This window comes from Pelecanus crispus, chromosome 8, assembly GCF_030463565.1.
Source record: "Pelecanus crispus isolate bPelCri1 chromosome 8, bPelCri1.pri, whole genome shotgun sequence".
NCBI classification, from domain to species: Eukaryota; Metazoa; Chordata; class Aves; order Pelecaniformes; family Pelecanidae; genus Pelecanus; species Pelecanus crispus.
Genome location: NC_134650.1, coordinates 26,739,196 through 26,756,015, shown reverse-complemented (window position 1 = coordinate 26,756,015; position 16,820 = coordinate 26,739,196). Strand labels below are relative to the sequence as shown.

The following is a 16,820-nucleotide window of genomic DNA, read 5'->3' as shown; positions in this document are numbered from 1 at the left end:
GGGCTGGCACCAGGTACTATCTCAGGGGCGTTTGTACTCATGATGTGCCTGTGCCAGTGCCAGTTGTGGGAGGAGGGCAGGACGACCCTCTTGATGCCGTGGCACAGGGTAGAAGAGGAGAAACCATGCATAGCTCTTGTCCTGCATCTCTACAGCTCCCTCTGGGCTCATGGACACACACACCAACCGAGGTTGCTGCTCAGCTAGACAAGGTTTATTTACAGAGTAGCTGTACAGGGCACAGCCCCACTTCCTACAGTGGCTTTCTAGGGATTTTTCCAAGCACCCTCCCCACAAGGAAATCATTCCTTTTCCCTTCTACAGAACAGTTCCCATCACCACAAGGAGAGTGCCAAGGCTCAGGATTTGTAGGACTCCAGTAGCTGACCCTTAAACTGGTTGCACAGAAGGAATGCAACTGTGGCCAGCAGCACAGGCAGAGCACTCTCTGCAGACCCCTATTTGAACCACACCACAACAGCCCCCAAATTTCCTGACTTGTGGCCTCCCACAGGGCAGTAGAATGGAGTTGGGAGCTAGTGCAGGCTTGTCCCTCAGACTAGCATGTGTTTTCAGAAAGTGTCACACTGCTCTCAGTGTGAGAGATTCCTCTGCTACCTTGTTTCTGCTCCCACAAAAGGATGGCAGTTGTTCTTCCCAGGCTCAGGAAACCCCTTTGCTCCGAGGAACACCAGCAGAAGGGCAGACATCACCCCATCCCCACACCATCTAATAGCCAGCCCCAGGGCAGGACCTGGGCCAGAGGCTGCAGGACTGCGGCGTTCCTGCCGTTACCTCCAGCGTGGTGCTGACCCAAGCACCAACCAACTACAGGCGCAGCCGCTTGATATCCTCGCTGCGGAAGTCAATTCGGAGAGCCAGCACTTGCCGAACCTCAGCGGGAGTAAGGCGCCATGTGAGCGGGCCTGAGTTCGGGCCCCAGTAATCCAGGATCTCTGTCACCTGGAGAAAGAGGAGAGCTGCAGGAGACAACTCAGCACCAACTGCCCTCACAGGGGAGTTCAAACTCCAGCTATGGTCACAATATTTCCTGCCACTAACCCCTGCAGGCAAACACTCATCAGGCACGGGGCAACTTTTCCAGCTTCTCCATACCCTATAGGTGTGACGACATCTGGATGAGCCTAGTAAATCTATGTGGAGTCCAGCTGGGGCTCCCGTAAACCCCCAATAAAAGCAGGCAAAGTGCAGCTCACCCTTTCCAGATTGAGGATGGTGGCCATCTGGGAAAGACGGGCAAACTTGTCACGGATAGTCCAGGTGGTGACTGTGGTGAGATAGGCTATGAGAGACCTCAGCTCCTTGTCAAACTGCAGACCGCCAAGCTGTGGGGACCAAGGGAGCTCTGTTAACTCTCCAAGCAGGTTCAGGGGTTGTGCCAAACACAAACAATTACCAAAAGTTACAGGGGAGCAGGGGGAGGTCTCTGAGCAGGAGGGTTCCAGTTAGACCATTTACTGCAAGTTAAACTGGCACCTTAAAAGCCAGCCCTCTTATTGATGCAAGCGCTTCCCAGCCCCATCACAAAATACACTTTCTCCCTGTGTGTGCTCATGCAAGGTCTCCCTGAGCTGGCCACCAGTGGTGCCAGATGTTCTTTGAGGGTAATGTTTGCCTCTGCCCTGCACCACCCCTTTACTGACGGTTTCCTGGTGGAGGGTTTGCAGTCGAGCCAGACTACAGGGTAGAGGAGAGTGTTTTGCTTACCCTGCTGAAGGTGGACTTGAGCAGCACTTTCTCGAGTTCGATAGCTATAAGACTGGTCATAAGACCAGTGAGGGTATCGTAAATCACTGGAGACAGTCCAGCCTGGAAACAGAAGCCTGTGTCATTCTTGTCAGGAACAACTAAGCAGAGGTCCACAAAACGCAAGCCTATGAGAGCTTTCAAATAAAGGCCCATCACTTGCAGACTCAGCGAGTGGAGAGTACTACAGAAGCAATCCAGGTACGTGGGGCTTGCAAGCTGGCTTTGAGAATTGCAGAAGGGGGTGACTGGGCCTTTAAGAGCCCTGCAAGGCACTGGAGGACATCTCTGTCTGCCATTCCCCTGAGCAGGGGAAGAGTTGGGAGATGCCACGTGGAGGTCTGGCCAAAGCCTGGCAGGCTGCCACATCCCTCTCTCTCACCTTGAACTCTGTCATCTGCTGTTCCAGATTGACAATGAACTGCTGGACCCAGGGATCGTTAGCTTCATAGTCACTAAACTCCTCCTGATAATGAAAGACAAAAAGGGTGGTTTATGTGGCCTGCCATGAACTGCAGCAGCAAACGGCCCGGAGGACAGGAAGGGACGTCCCTCCTGGAGCAGCATTGCACCCTTTCCATTTTCCCAAGCTCCTCTCTAGCAAAACGCCCCCTTCCAGGCTGGGGTGCAGAGCAAGTTCTGGGTATTTCACTGTTGCTCTGTGCTGAGGAAACAGCGAAGAACTGAGGGGAATGAGACAGCAGTTGCTCCAACTGTGCTGCTGAGCAGAGGATGGAGACTGCAGAAGTATGGCTGGAAGCAGAGGATGCTGAGCCTTACCTCCTCGATGTTGTGGGAGACAGAGAGGAATAGGTTGATCCAGGGCTTCACCTGGGGTTTGATGGCCGTGCTGTTCAGCTCGCTGAGACCTTCCTGGGGAGGGCAGCAAGAAGAGAGGAGACTGACTGAGCACAGCTAACGTCCAACGGCACACAACCTTTAGAGCCAGGCTGTCTTGATGCTGCCTGCCTCCCATCCTCACTGCAAGCTGGGGAATCGACCCACAGACTTGCACAGGAAACTGAAGTCCCAGATCCCACACTCTTCCGGTGCTGGAGGGCTCTGAGGACACCACAACAACAAGACAACGAAGGTTGCTGGCCCAGAAGCTGCTGCTGTGCTGACTTGCAGCCTCGTCTGAAGGGCTCATGCTTCCCCCACCCCTGCCCACACAGCTACAGAGGTTTCCTGGCAGGAGAGAGGCATTCAGTTCACACCCCACCAGGGCAGGAGAGGACACAAACACCAGCCTTTCCACTCAGCACCAGCCAGGAGGACACTGTGATTGGGCTCAACTGATGCCTCCCCACTCCAGTGCAGCTTAGCTCAGTAGGAGAAGCTAAAAGGAGGATAAAAGCTGTAACCACAGTTAGTTCCCTGAATTAATCATAACCCCAGCACATGCCATCTCCCCCCGCTTCGACACTAGAGAGCTCTCTGAAAGCCCTCTCCTTGCAACCACCCCCATTTGGCTCAGCAAGATGTCAAGAAAGCTCACCCAGCATGAAACTGTTCAGGTACCAATACTGCCTGGCATTTGATGGAAGTTTTTAACTAAAACTGGCATTTCTGAGCAGGCCCTGCTGGCAACTGTCCTTTTCCAAGGCAAATTCAATGTGCGTGCAACTCAGGCAGCGTAGGAGCTTGCTGCTCAGCCTCTTGATTACTTTGCAGCCAGTTTTAATACTGCACTAGAGCTAGACTGGAGACTTTTGCTCCTTACTGGTGAGCTCTTTGGTTTTGATACTGACCACAAGCCTCAAGAGGATTCACTGGCAATACCAGTCTGAAGGTATCTGGCTGCAGTGAACTGCAAAGCCAAACAAAAAGTAGTCTGGCCCCACTGTGAACTACAAAGCTGATGGCAAACCTGGTTCAAAATATTCTCTTTTGCTTGGTTTCTTTCCACAGGAGGTATTAGGTGTTCCTGCTCCTCTCCCTGCCAGAGACAACTGTGAAATTTTAGGGCAACAGGCCCTAGCATGCCACACGAGACAGTGGATTTAGCCAGAGTGCCTTCTGCTCCATGCCGGGGAGTATTTCCAGTTGGGAAAGCAGGAGAAACCTGAGAGAAGAGCAGCACTTCTCTACCAACAGCCCGTCTTCAGCGTTACCTAGTGAGGCTCTGGACAACTTGACAACATGCTGTGCCACATGGGAGAATGGAGAGGGAAATGCTATTAGTATTTCTTCTGAAAATGCTGAACCAACTACAACTCTGCTGAGTGAAGACAAATGGAGCAACATTCCTTCTGGCTCTGCAGCTGCTTCCAGTGCTTTTTATGCAGCTGCCAGCTGGTGCGGCTGTGCAAATGGGCTGGATCTGTTTCTATGCCTCTTTCCATGACTGATTTACTCCCTCCTGCACCCCTACTCAGCAATCCTGGAGTCAGACATGGCCCAGGCCTTGGGCTGCAATGATTCCTGCCTGAGCTCTCCCTGAACACACCATCCAGCCAGTGTTGGAGGCCAGCAGTAACTCAGCAAGACACTCACCTGCAGCAGGTCACGAAATTTGTTGGAGACAGCAGCCATGTCAGAGAGGCAGCTGTCAATCTTGGCCTGTGCTTGCTCACCCCCAAAGCCTTGGCTAAGCAGTTTGCTGCAGTCACTCTGCAGGGAAGATATCCACAAGCAAGTTGCAAATTAATAACCCAGACAGTTTCTATCCCTTCATGTTGTGAGCTCTGGCTGCCCACCTGCACACTTGCAGGCTAGGACAGGTGCCAAACTCTTGCCCCTATGAAGGCAGAGGCTGCTGGATCCAGCTGGGGAGAGGACAGCAAGAAAGGAAGCCAGGAGCTATCTATCCTAGCGCCAGAGAACCACATGTGAATCTCAGCGATGCACGTTTTATACCACTGGCTCCCGGCCTGCGCCAGGTTGGTCAAGTTGGAGAAACTGGTATTTCCAGCTGTAGCAGCCGGAGATTGCTCTGCCAGCTCAAAATTGCTTTCCTAAGGCTGGAGGGCAAAGACCTCAGGAATTTGGGCATAGCAAAGTCCAGATGGTTTACTTGACCCCCCAAGGGAGGATATTACAAATTTGATTAAGGAAAAAAGAGTAAAGAATCCAGACTGCACCTCCAAATTCTTCTTTAGGGTCATGATGTTTTCGCTGCAGACTTCCACATTGTTTAAGGTCACCTGGAAACAAACAACAAAACAAACCCAAGTAGAATTCATTGGAATTTCCCAGCACCTCAGCCCCAAGTCCATATGTTTACTCCATACCCTGCTCACAGTACAGGCTGAAATGGAAATATTTAAGGAACAAAGTTGAACAAAGTTGATCAAAGCATTGCAGATTCATGGAGCTGAATGAAGCTCAACTACAGTAACTGAGCACGTATACTGAACCTGCAGCTAGTACAAAGTTTGAGATAGTTCACTCCAATTCTTTTCCTCATCATTCTGTCCATGATGTTGCAGCGAAGCCCCACTTATGGGTGACTGGTGGAAGACAGGATGTAGCCCCAACTTTCTGTGACAGTGTCATGAAGAGCAATAGACCAGGAGTGGCTGGAGGTGGTGGCTTATACGCTGTGTCCAGAGAAGCAGGGGAGGCAGGAAGGCATTCGTATCTAGACAGGAGGAATCAGCACCCCTCCTACCAGATGAGTATCTGTTCTTCACTGAACAGATTGTTCTCTACCTGCTGAAGCTGAACGAAATGTCAGTATAAGGCTGGGGTTTGTGCAGACAGGGAAATGAGCCAAGCTGACAGGTGAATGAGGAATTCCAGTGGGAGAACTGACATTTTAAACTCTTCAAGAAATGCAGAAACCTGTAACCAAGAATTTAATGAAATTGGAAGAGTTAAGTCCCTCCTGCTCCCTTTGTTGCCTTCTTGTTGTCCCAAGAAGCCTCTTCAGCACTAGGTGTTCACAGCAACTTATAGAGAGGAAGACAAGTCAGGGTGAGCCAGCCCCTCTCCAGCACTCTTAGGGTCTCTGCCCACAGGTCTGCTCAAACAGCAAGGCTGGCTGAGAGGAGAGAGCAGATCCAGAGCTGCTCTCCCAGTGAGGTCTTTTCCACAATGCAAGGTCTATACAGCATCCCACCACGAGGAAGGATGTGTTAGGCTGCAGGAGATGGGAGCGACGGCCCTTCAAATGCTCTCCAAGGAGTCTCTAATGCTCACTGCCATGTTCTCGCCTGCCCAAGCACGCAGACTTGCAGTGCTGCTGTTAGGAAAAGGCAACAGGAGTATCTTGCAGTCCAAGCAGAGCAGACAACCCTGCTCTAATGGAAACTCCAATCTGTAAGTGAGAATGAAGGAGCCCTGAGCTCAGGCCAAGAAAGTTTCTCATCTAGAGGAAGGTGTGGATGAGACACTCTCCCACCACCTTTGTGCAAAGCCTGTGAAGAACAGGATTGAGGGACACCTCGAAAGAGCACAGACTCTTCCCCAGCCTGGAGGGAATCATCATCTCAGCAGCCTAAGAGGCAGACACAGGATCATACTCAGACAGGTGTGGTGTGGAAGCCCGAAAAACATGAGGTGAGGTAGAAGCATCTACCAGACATCCAAAGTCAGGCCACCCACCACACCTGAACAGGCTTTCCAGTTCTCTGAACATGTAATAGTCACACCAATCCCGTTCCCAAGAGCTCCCTATTGTCTTTCCCCTCACTCCAACTCATTCTACACCAGAACAGCCACCAAACCCACCAGAAAGGACTGCTTGGCCTCATCGGTGCTTTCAATGCCTTTGGTATCGAACTTGCCCTGCTGGAGGCTGCTGTGCATGATGTTCACGGCACTGGTCACCCCTCTCTGGAAGTCCTGGAAGGTCGTGGCTGGAAAGCCCTGCTTCAGCTTGTTGTACAGAACCTCCCTATGGGGCAAGCAGAACATATCAGGGCTTAGAGCAAATACTGCAAGCCACAGCAGAGTTGTGCTCTGTGACAGGGGACAGCACTCTGGCTGAGCTGTGACCTTAACAAGGTAAGTGGAACTTCACAGGGACAAATGAGGGCTGGCAACTACCTCCTGATAGCACCTAAAGGACACAAGGCTGAAAGAAAAACACACCACCCAGTTTCTGAGCTTTCCCAAAAATCCTGCCTGCAGCTCTCTGCTGTCTTCAGTCACCGTTCCCCACTCCCACACTGGGCTGAAAAACAGGAGCAGGACAATTTCTGCAGGCTCACCCCAAGTTCAAGTTACTAAGCAATCTCACAGGCAACCCAGAGAACAATTAGGGGTGACCATGTGCCAACAAGCAGGGTAGCACTCAATGCTACGTGGTAACTTGGTCTCATAGGGATTTTGGGCCATGAGGTTCCTTTTTCTGTTTGTCCTATAGGTGACCACCACTACTGTGAGAAAAGTATGCCCTGCTCCAGCTTCCTACACCACACCTGATGCTGCTTCCTTACAAGCATCTTCCATGGAGATGACAAACCAGAGGTTCAAAGGTGAAGAACACAAGGAAGACCATCTGACAGCAAACACTGTTTGCAGAACATGAGGTAGAGGCAAGTTACAATGAACCAGGTGTATTTTCATTACCTGAAGTCAGACTCCAGCTCGGTGGTGGAATGGTTGATCATGGCACAGAGACAGTCTATGCTGGAGCTGGACAGAGCACGCCCAATGCACTTCTTCACTATATAAAACACGTCATCCACCATGCTGGAGGTGAGCTGGCCCTTCTCGTAGCTGTCCATGGCAACAGCCTGCAAAGAAAGCTGTCTCAGTGCCCTGAGCTCAGTGAGCAAAGGTGCCTTCTCAGACCAGTGTTGTGAGACCAAATTGCCAGCGGGCCCATTTCACCCTGAGCTGAACTGTACCATGTGTGGGCTGGCACCATCTTAGTTTTCAGTAGCCCATAGACCTAGAATATCTGGCTCTGGAAGATACTCAGGGGTATGTTTGGACTCGAAGTTCAGAAACAACTACTTGCTTTTCAAAGTCAAGGGAAACAAAAGACCTTCCCAGCAGCTGCAGACCTGCCATGTACTCATCTCCCTCCCTAGGGATGCTCAGCAGAGGACTGTGGAGCACATGCAGAAGTCTCAGCTGCTGGCAGAGAGCGCAGGCTATTTATTGCAAGCAGAGTCTGAGCCCTACCTTGTTGACGGTCTCCCTCATGAAGTATTCCTCCATGGTGATGTAGTAGCCAATGAGCTCTTGCATGGTGCGGCTCAGCAGACAGTTGTTCAGGAGCTTGTCCAGGTATTTTTGATGCTCTACAGAACACAAAAGAGAACCATCAGACGGGACCAAGTGCCAGAAAGCAGTTCCACCTAATCCCCTTGCTGCCTGTCTCACGGGCACCCAGCGGACACACATCTGCAAAGCCCAACCTGGAATAAATCACAGGCCTCAGCTGTGGAGCTGAAATTGCTGAGCTGACTTTTGCAGGTGACAACAGTGACTTCCAGAGCTCCATGGAATACCAAAACCCTGAGCCTGTTTTCCCTGTGGCCTCCACCTTTAGGATCTGTGCCTGCAGTAACTAAAGGGCCCTCCCTTTCTTTGGGGACCGTGATTATTATGCTCTGCAGTCATTCCTAATGTTGGTTTCCCTCTGTCCTGGTTTCAGCTGGGATAGAGTTAATTTTCTTCCTAGTAGCTGACATAGGGCTGTGTTTTGGATTTAGTATGAGAATAATGCTGATAACACATTGATGTTTTAGTTGTTGCTAAGTAGTGCTTACACCAGTCAAGGACTTTTTCAGCTTCCCATGCTCTGCCAGGTGCACAAGAAGCTGGGAGGGGGCACAGCCAAGACAGTTGATCCAAACTGATCAAAGGGATATTCCATACCATATGACGTCATGCCCAGTACATAAAGTGGGGGGAGTTGGCTGGGGGGCAGCGATCACTGCTTGTGCACTGGCTGGGCGTCGGTCAGCGGGTGGTGAGCAGTTGCATCACTTGTTTTTCTCCCAGGTTTTGTTTCTCTCTCTCTCATTGTTCTCCTTTTCATTACTATTATTATTACTATGACTATTGTTATTATTACTATTATTTTATTTCAATTATTAAACTGTTCTTATCTCAACCCACCCTTCCGATTCTGTCCCTTGTCCCACCAGGGGGGAGGGTGAGCGAGCGGCTGTGTGGTGCTTGGTTGCTGACAGGGGCTAAACCACAACACTGTGTCAGAGGGAACAACCAGTGCTGAAAACAGGTTTGAGGAGGCCAGGCTACACAATCGTCTTCCACAGAGTGCTCCCAAAGCGTCTTTGCAGATTCTGTGTCACTCTGCTCTGCCACTAACTCAGATATATCTCTACTTCTGGCTGCAAGGAGCAGAGAGCCTGCAAGTATTGGTATTCAAGGTGTTACCTTGCTTTACCTCCTCTGAGGCCATGGAGTCTCCCACCTCAAAATCGGATATTATTCGTCTCTTGATGAACCTCAAGTAGAGCTCACTGCGGGCGTTCATCAGAGTGACTTCTGTTAAAATAGGGTCAAGTTCCCTGGAAGGAACATAGCAAGAATCAAGGTAGCAAGACTACAAAAGGAGAGGCACTAATTTAACTCAGTTAAGTAGTATGTTCTCTGTTCTCTTACTATGAGATCAATACTGCCCCTTTCCATCTGCGCCGTCGAGTGGCAAAGCTCAGCAGAATGACTGGTATGTGCAAAGAATGCACATACAATCAAAACGTCCTGAAAACGTCCTGAAAGTCTTTTTTCCTCACAGATGTGAGAACAACCACATTAAAATCACAGCAGTAAGGACTGCAAGACTCTAAACAACCTGATATAACTTCAAAATTAGCCCTGTTTTGAGTAGGAGGTTGGACTAGAGACCTTCAGCAGTCCTTTCCTACCTCAGTTTTGCTACAATTCTGTGAGCCCTACATGGCCAGGGTTAGAAAGACCTGGTCCCTGCTGTCTCCATATATGTGCTTTTGTGCACAGATTCATGTGTTTCTCTGAAAATGAAGAATCTGTTTAAGCTCAACAGCTCAGGAAACATGAGACCAAAAAAGCATGTGACAATACAGATCACAGTGTTCAGATCAGAGATGACTATGAAAAAAAAGACTTGTCACATCAGCAGCTTTTTCATCAGTGTGCACAAAAGAACTTTACAAATCCTGCTCAAAGCCTCACAACACACAAGTGGGACAAGGAACCATTATCCTTATTTTACAGACAAAAAAGCAGAATCTCAGAAAACCTGGGATGCATGCACAGTTACTCAGAGCAAATAGTAAGTGGATCTCTATATAAACTGCTGAAATAATTAGTCATGCAGGCTCACAGACAGATCTCACTTGAGGAACATAAGTTTTCTTTCAAGGCATGTTTAGAAGTCATGCAATGCCAGAAGGGCTGGGTACACTTTCAAATGGCCTTACTTAAGGGGTATGCAAATACTTAAGATAAGAATAAAAGGAGGGAGATTGAAAGCACTTCAGTTCATTAGCAAGAAATTTATGTTACAGAGTTGCTGCAGCAGCAGTACAGATTAAATAAGACCCCAAAATTTATTCCTGATTCTGTCACAAATTATCTGCCCAGGGAGCTGCTCCACTTCATGGGCTCCGAGCACTGTACTGTGACCATCAAAAGGTAGTGGGCACAGGCAATTAAAGTCTCAGTCCTTTGTGTGCTGTGATATTGCCAGCCCTCCAGCAATGTTTAGGGCCAAGGCTTAAAAGTAACAAGTAAGCAAAATAAAGCACCACCACAGAAGCTGCCTTTATAAAAGGGCAGTGAAGGGCACCTACCAATTGGATTTTACGCTTTAGTAGCCACAAAGCCTCTGGAAGAGCGGGAGAGTTATCTAAATGCTAAGTAGTGTTAATAACAGCTCAAGAGTGGAAGGTTAGAGAGCAAAAAGAGGTTTTGTTTGTACCTTGGTTCAATCTTCTCTGTAGAAGAACTTCTCATCATGCTATTCTGAACTTGCTGGAACTGCAATCACAAAAAAAGGGAGAGTCATCAAAGTCTTTGCTGATGACTTGGAGTTACTTGTGCTGTAGCCTAAAGAGGTGCTTACTCGGGGCGGGAGTGATAGGAATGCTTTGCAGGCAGCACTGCCAGAGAAGGGAACTGCATCAGTTCACCTCCTCCTCCAAGACAGAGCTCAGCCTGCCAGGAAGGGTGGTGGGATGGGAACTCCAACAGAGGCACCAAGATATGTGAGCATGAGACAGTTCCAGCAGCCCTGCATCAAAGAGACAGAAGCAGGAAAAAGACAGTGGAGAAGGTGTGCTGAAAGCGCCCTACAGACCTACAGAGCAAAGAATCCTGTGCCCATGGTCCATTTACCATGCTCCCAATGAATCCTCTGCAACAGAAGAGATAGCTACAGGTTGGACCCCTTCAGCCATCAGTGCAAATATGGAGTAGAGCAAGGTTTCTCTGAATATACAAGGTCAAACGTTGCCACCTCTATGGCAGTTGAAGCCTCACTGAGCTGGATGGAGGCCCCAGCTGGCTGCGTCAGGCAGCATCACACCCCTCTTACCTGCCTGTGATAGTCCCTCTCTTTGATGAACTTGTCCACCACTTTTTCCACCTGCCGGTCACACTCCACTTGCAAGTGCTTGATGAGGGTATACAGCCTCCCTGGCCCGTAGTAGGTCTCCACAATAGGTTGGTGGGTCTCCACAATGCGAGCAATCCCTGCAGGGAGAGGGGAAGCACAAGAGAGACTCAAGCAGGAGATCCCATCCAGTGTGGACCCAGAGCAGAGCTACACAGGTCCGCAAACAGGACCTAACAAGGGATCATTCTCTCCCCAGATAAAGAGTTTAGACTGTCCAGCCACTCTCTACTGCCTCACTGGAGGCCTGTCATTATGACCTCTTGTTCCACAGCATTCTTCTCTCTGCATATGACACCTTCCAGCCTCTCCACTGTTTACTGCAAGGCTGCAGTGCAAGTCTCCTGGAGTAGAAGCCATCTCTCTTCCTAAAGAGAGCTCCTGCCATGCGATGTGTGTCAGCTGCCCCCCTATCCAGTAAGACACAAGGTATGAAGCTTCCACAGGAGAAAGTTGCACGAGCTAAACCTGGCAGGGGGCATAACTGCCATCCAAATCCAGCCTCAGCTTTCAGCACCTGCCAGGTTACAGGACAAGAGCAATGCTAGGGAAATCAGCCTAGGGAAAGCTTTGCTCTTATCTGTCAGGCAGATGCCCAAGACAGCAAGTGTTAGTGAAGGCAGGACCTCCTTGGAGAAAAAGCTCATCTTCAAGGACATATCTATCCAAGATTGCTTACTTCTCACAAACTCTCTAGTCCGAGAGTTAGCGACGCTCCCCCTCTTTTGATGCTACTGCCAAAAAAGCCTCGGCAGCTCTAAGGACCTTCAGTAGCAGCAAGGGTGCCAGACTGGGAGAGTGACTTGGCAGTGGTGCAGCCTGGAATTATAGCAGACTTAATAGAGAAGGCAGTTAATCACCATGGGATCTCAATTATTGTCTTTGGCGACATTCCCACAGAGCATTCATACTGCCTTCTCTCCCTTCCCTCTCTGCTTTCAAGCTCCCATGGTCCTCCTTGAAGAGCCAGGCTTGAAGGCATCAACAGCTGCTCAGTCTTAAGGGATATGATTTGTTTTTCTGGAGAGTTGCATGCCTGAAGAAACCTTCAGGGAATACCCATTTGTTTTGAGGATGCAGAGAACAGGAAGAGCCCGATTCCTGCAGGAAGCCAACAAATCCTTTGCAAATCCACTTTGTGCCTGTGCCAGCCATACGTAGGAAAGCTTGCTTATTGTAATGCCCTCTCCCGGCTGGGAAAAAGTCTATTAGTTGTGTCCCTGTGACACTCCCATAGCTCAAAGTGGAAGGAGGCATTTTGTGATCTCCTGGAGCTAAAATTAAAAGCATTTAAATTGATGGACAATCTCATCACAGACTATTTTCAATCCATCAGCAAAGAGGAAAGGAAGAGTACCTTCGAAGAGGAGTGTCAGGGTGTCCGCAAAGATGACTGCGGCTCGACGGTCACTCATGTCTGTCCCCATCACCAGCTGCAGGTTCTCTTCTGCTTTGTTGGCCACCTGCATGACAACAAGACCAGTCAGCTGGTAACACTCAAAGATATTCTTCATCCCATAGGGTGGTCCTCTGTCCCTTGCCCTATAGAGCTTTTGCTGGCCTTTCCACTGCAAGAGCTACTGGTGCTGTTCCTCCTTTGAACAGGGATCCTTTCCTCTCTTGTGGAAAACTCAAGGATCATCAAGAGGCAGAAACCTGTTCTTCTCTTTCCAGACTCCCTTGTATGAGCTTTAAGCAAGCACAAAGAGCAAGACACCACAGGAGAAGCCAGCCAGCCAGCAGGATCTGTATTCAGACACCAGAAAGCCCATCCCAGGATGCAAAATGCAGGCAGAGAGATGAACTAAGGCCAATGCAGGTTTCTAAGATTAACAAGCTGGAGCCAAGATCTCCTTCCGCAACGTCTGTTGACAGACTGGGTTTTGCATTCCCCTAGGAGACCAGGCAGGTCACAGTATGTTTCACAGAACCTGTTACCTGCTTGCAGAGGTACTCCGAGAACTTGCTCAGCCCCTCTTCATGTAAGCCTAGCAGAGGAAAGATCTTGAAGAACCGTTCCACCTGGGGCAGGTCTCCGTGCTTCATAGCTGTGTCGAACTTCTCTGCGACAATTGTCTTCAGGCGCTGCTCTGCCTCCTGCAGGAGCTTCAGGTTGGCATCAATTATGCCCCCTGGTCAAAAGGACAGAAAAGAAAGGGAAAAGTGACAGCACGATGTTAGTACTGTATCAAGGGCTACTTTTTTTCCCAGGAGAGAGACCAACACTGTGCAGCCCAAGGGTGAGAACACAGAAGACACACTGGAGTTCCCCTACAGGCAAAGAAAGATAGGTACGTGTGTGATGTACACACAGCTAATGTCGTGGTCTTGCATGGAGCATGCAAACACATCAACCAGGACATTTCTTTTAGGGATCAGGCAATTTAATCCTTCATTTCCAGTTGCTCTGCTTCATAGCACATCATAACACTGCAACAGTTCTCCCTGACAGAGCCTTCTCCCTCACTTCTTTTGTCCTGCACATTTTGTCCTTCACTAGTCAGCACCTGAACTGCTATTAAAGCCATGTGCCAGGAACTCTTTCAATTAATGATAATTCAAACCTAATAACACTTCAAAAACATTCATCTCTGTGTTACTCTACAACATACTAAGATCTTTGCCTAGCACTAGATCTTCTGCTTTGTCTATTGAGCTGAGGCTATCTGCCATGAGAAATCATGCAGTCTCTACTTATCTACTGAGAAGGTGACTTATCAGCTTCTCCTCATGAACAGTACTTACCTTCCTTGCCCTGACGACTGAGCTCAATCACCGATTTGTCCAGAGACAGATAGCGATGGATATGAGCTGCTGCTTGTTCATAATCTTCATTTCGCAGGGCTGTTTGAACTCCATCCATGCAGAACTTCAGGTCAAGGATGTCGTCAGCTCTCTGAATGGCCTGATAGAGTCGATTCTGCAAGAAAGGCAACCAGTAAGGCTTCCTGCTGCGGGCTGGACCAGGGAAAGAGAATTACGAGAAGACAGCATGGGGGGAAAAAAGAAGGAAGAAACATACTGAAGCAATACTACTCTACACAATAAACAACTATGTAAGCAGAAACCCCAAACTACTTAAAAAGTCCTAAGATCAATGACTCCAAAGGATGAACAGCATTTACCTTCAAAACTCAGATTGAACTCAGAAGCCATACTCTACTGTAACAAACAGGCAGAGACCAGAGACACAACCACACATCATCCATTTTGATTTAAGCAGTTGTGCTGGGACCTGATGCCTCTTAGCCTACCTCTGTACAAAGAATATGACAGCCCGGATTCCTGACTGCTCTTGGGTGACAATCACCATCTCCATCGTCCTCAGCACTGCAACAGTCAACAAAACAGTGCTAACAAAGACTAACCTCAGCTTATTCACCACATTCTACCAGGAGCTGCAGGGACAGAAAGGGATGCTGGAGAACCAGCTGCTATATGGAAATTCATATGCATTATTTACTCTTATACCATGCAATATCCAGGAACCTAGCAAGATACCATCACCTAACAACACTAGGAAATGCTAAAACAAAGAACGAAGCAGTTTCCAGCCCACATGCCCACTGAAAAAAAGAGCCTATTTCTCTATTGTGCTGTGAGTACATGAGCAGACAGAATATGGCTTGGTGGTGACAAGTCCCAAACATTCCCTTGGTCCAGTTACCTTGGCAAGGTCAAGCTGGCGGACTTTACTGCTGACATTCTCGGCCAGGTTACAGGTGAAGGTGATCATCCCTGCCAACTGCTGGGCATCCCCCTCGATGAGCTGCAAATTAGGGCTGGAAACACAAGCGAATTGAACACAAGATGCAAATACTAAGTAGTTGAATGGTCTGCAACAGCAGGATGGTTCTTCCTGCAAACCCAAATAATCCTGTCAGCAACAGTATCTCTCATTTCATGCCCCTCCTACAGGAGCAAAGCATCAAAATCAGACTGCTTTGGAAGAGGCTGCACAGACAAATGACTGTCTCACTACCAGACAAGGCATAAAGGAGCGACTGAGGCTTTATGATACTCTCCACTTCTGAAGTGGAAGATGAAGTCTCTAAACTTGTGCTCCAAGCTTCTACTAGACGTGAGGCCACTTAGGATAACTTTACAGACTGCATGCACAAGCTCACCACGAAGAGGCAGTAATATTTGTCCACACCTGTAAACAGCCTGACACAAGACATCTGATCCAAGCATTGATGCTGAAACCTGTCAATCTCAGGAATGAGACCTTCAAAGAACCGCTCAGCCTATACCAAAATGGGTCAGTCTGTGTGAGGGCACGGCAGTTCCCCCTGTTAGCGCTGCTGAGAAGAACTGGGCGCCTGGGGATGAGGATCCAACTACTGTTCCCTACCACAAAAGTCTGACATTTTCTGAGAATGAATGTACTTCTCTCACAACACTGAAACAAATTTTCACATTGTGCAGTCGGCAGGGAGGTACTGTACAGTGCGCAGAAGCAGAAAGAAGGGGAGAGGGTGGGGATCACCAACCCCATGCGATGAAGTGCAACCATCTTGTTCTCTATAGTGCTTTGCTGTTCCAAGAGGGCATCCAGCTCTTCCTGCACGACTTTCTGAAAGAAAAGGACGAAGGAAGTTTTATGCGACTTCAGGCCTCCTCCAGGCCAGCAACTTATCACAGACCCTACATCCAAGTCAAGGACATGCAGCTAGCAAGGCGTTAGCACTTCCAAGAGCTCATATGACAATTAAATCCTTCCTAAGCTCTCATTTTAATCTTGTAAATATTTATATGCATGCTATTTCAAAGCATCAGTTATGCAAACCTCATCACGCAACTGTTAAGTCAGATAACCCACAAACTCCTCGCCTGGCCGAGCTTTCAGCGCACGAGGACCTTGACTCTGCGGGCTGCCCACGATCCAGGGACACCAGTTCCGCGGAGGCCGCACCGTTACCCCACCGGGACCAAGGGACGGTTGAGCCCATATTTAGTACCGCTGAAAAGGATCCGGACGACTCCGGGAGCCGTGACAGCGAGGCACCCGCTCTCCTTGTCACCACAGCCGCGGGCCGGAGGAGGCTGGAGCAGCGAACACCGCCGGGGTGCTGCGTTCTGCACGCCACGGACCACCCCAGCCCGCCTCGCCGTAGCCGATCGCCGCCAGGAGCCCCGCGGCCGCCTCACGGGCTCGCCCGCCCCTCACACACCTCCTCCTCACACAGCCGGCTGTAGGCGGCCTCCAGGTCCGCCAGGTCGGTGAACGACTGAATCCGCTCCATGGAGAGGGCGGAGGTGGCCGAGCCACCGCCCCCCCCGCCCGGCGCCCTCGGGCCCGGCGCTGTGGCCGCCGCCATCTTAGGGTGCAGCTGACGCGGTCGATGCCGCCGTGAGGCCCGTCGGTGCCGTGGTGGCTGTGCCTGAACATTTGCGGCCGCTCGGCTCCGCCTGGCACCGCGGGAGGTTCACACTCTCCCGGCTCTCTACGCTAAAAGGCGTCTAGGTTTTTTTTTTTTTCCGGAGGCTGTTGGCGCGGGGAGCGGCTGCCATCGCCCCGTGGCCATTCAGG

The 16,820-nt window shown here is 49.8% G+C and overlaps 1 protein-coding gene across 2 annotated transcripts; it reads right to left on the bottom strand.

Annotated features, from left to right (window-relative positions):
• Positions 1-204: 204 nt before the first annotated feature.
• On the bottom strand, positions 205-16,559 carry COG4 (component of oligomeric golgi complex 4). 2 transcript variants are annotated; one of them, XM_075714967.1, is made up of 19 exons: positions 16,462-16,559; positions 15,781-15,863; positions 14,955-15,069; positions 14,033-14,207; positions 13,226-13,419; positions 12,645-12,750; positions 11,210-11,367; positions 10,595-10,653; positions 9,070-9,203; positions 7,846-7,964; positions 7,285-7,451; positions 6,442-6,607; positions 4,851-4,913; positions 4,264-4,380; positions 2,548-2,640; positions 2,150-2,233; positions 1,729-1,830; positions 1,218-1,346; positions 205-963 (listed from the first exon to the last, which is right to left on the bottom strand). In XM_075714967.1, the coding sequence occupies exons 1-19, from the start codon at positions 16,531-16,533 to the stop codon at positions 829-831; spliced, it is 2,271 nt and encodes a 756-aa protein (XP_075571082.1). In that variant the 5' UTR covers positions 16,534-16,559; the 3' UTR covers positions 205-828. The 2 variants fall into 2 exon arrangements, with proteins under 2 accessions (XP_075571082.1, XP_075571084.1); XM_075714969.1 differs by lacking the exon at positions 4,851-4,913 and having other exon boundaries at positions 16,462-16,546.
• Between the last annotated feature and the right edge of the window lie 261 nt (positions 16,560-16,820).

Bases quoted from the DNA above. Each gene is read 5' to 3' on its own strand.
- COG4 (XM_075714967.1), bottom strand. From the start codon at position 16,533: ATGGAGCGGATTCAGTCGTTCACCGACCTGGCGGACCTGGAGGCCGCC. The intron at 15,070-15,780 runs GTTGGTGATCCC...TTGTGTTTCCAG, and splicing joins GTTGCACTTCATCGCATGGG to CCCTAATTTGCAGCTCATCG. The intron at 2,234-2,547 runs GTAAGGCTCAGC...TTTCATTATCAG, and splicing joins TCTCCCACAACATCGAGGAG to GAGGAGTTTAGTGACTATGA.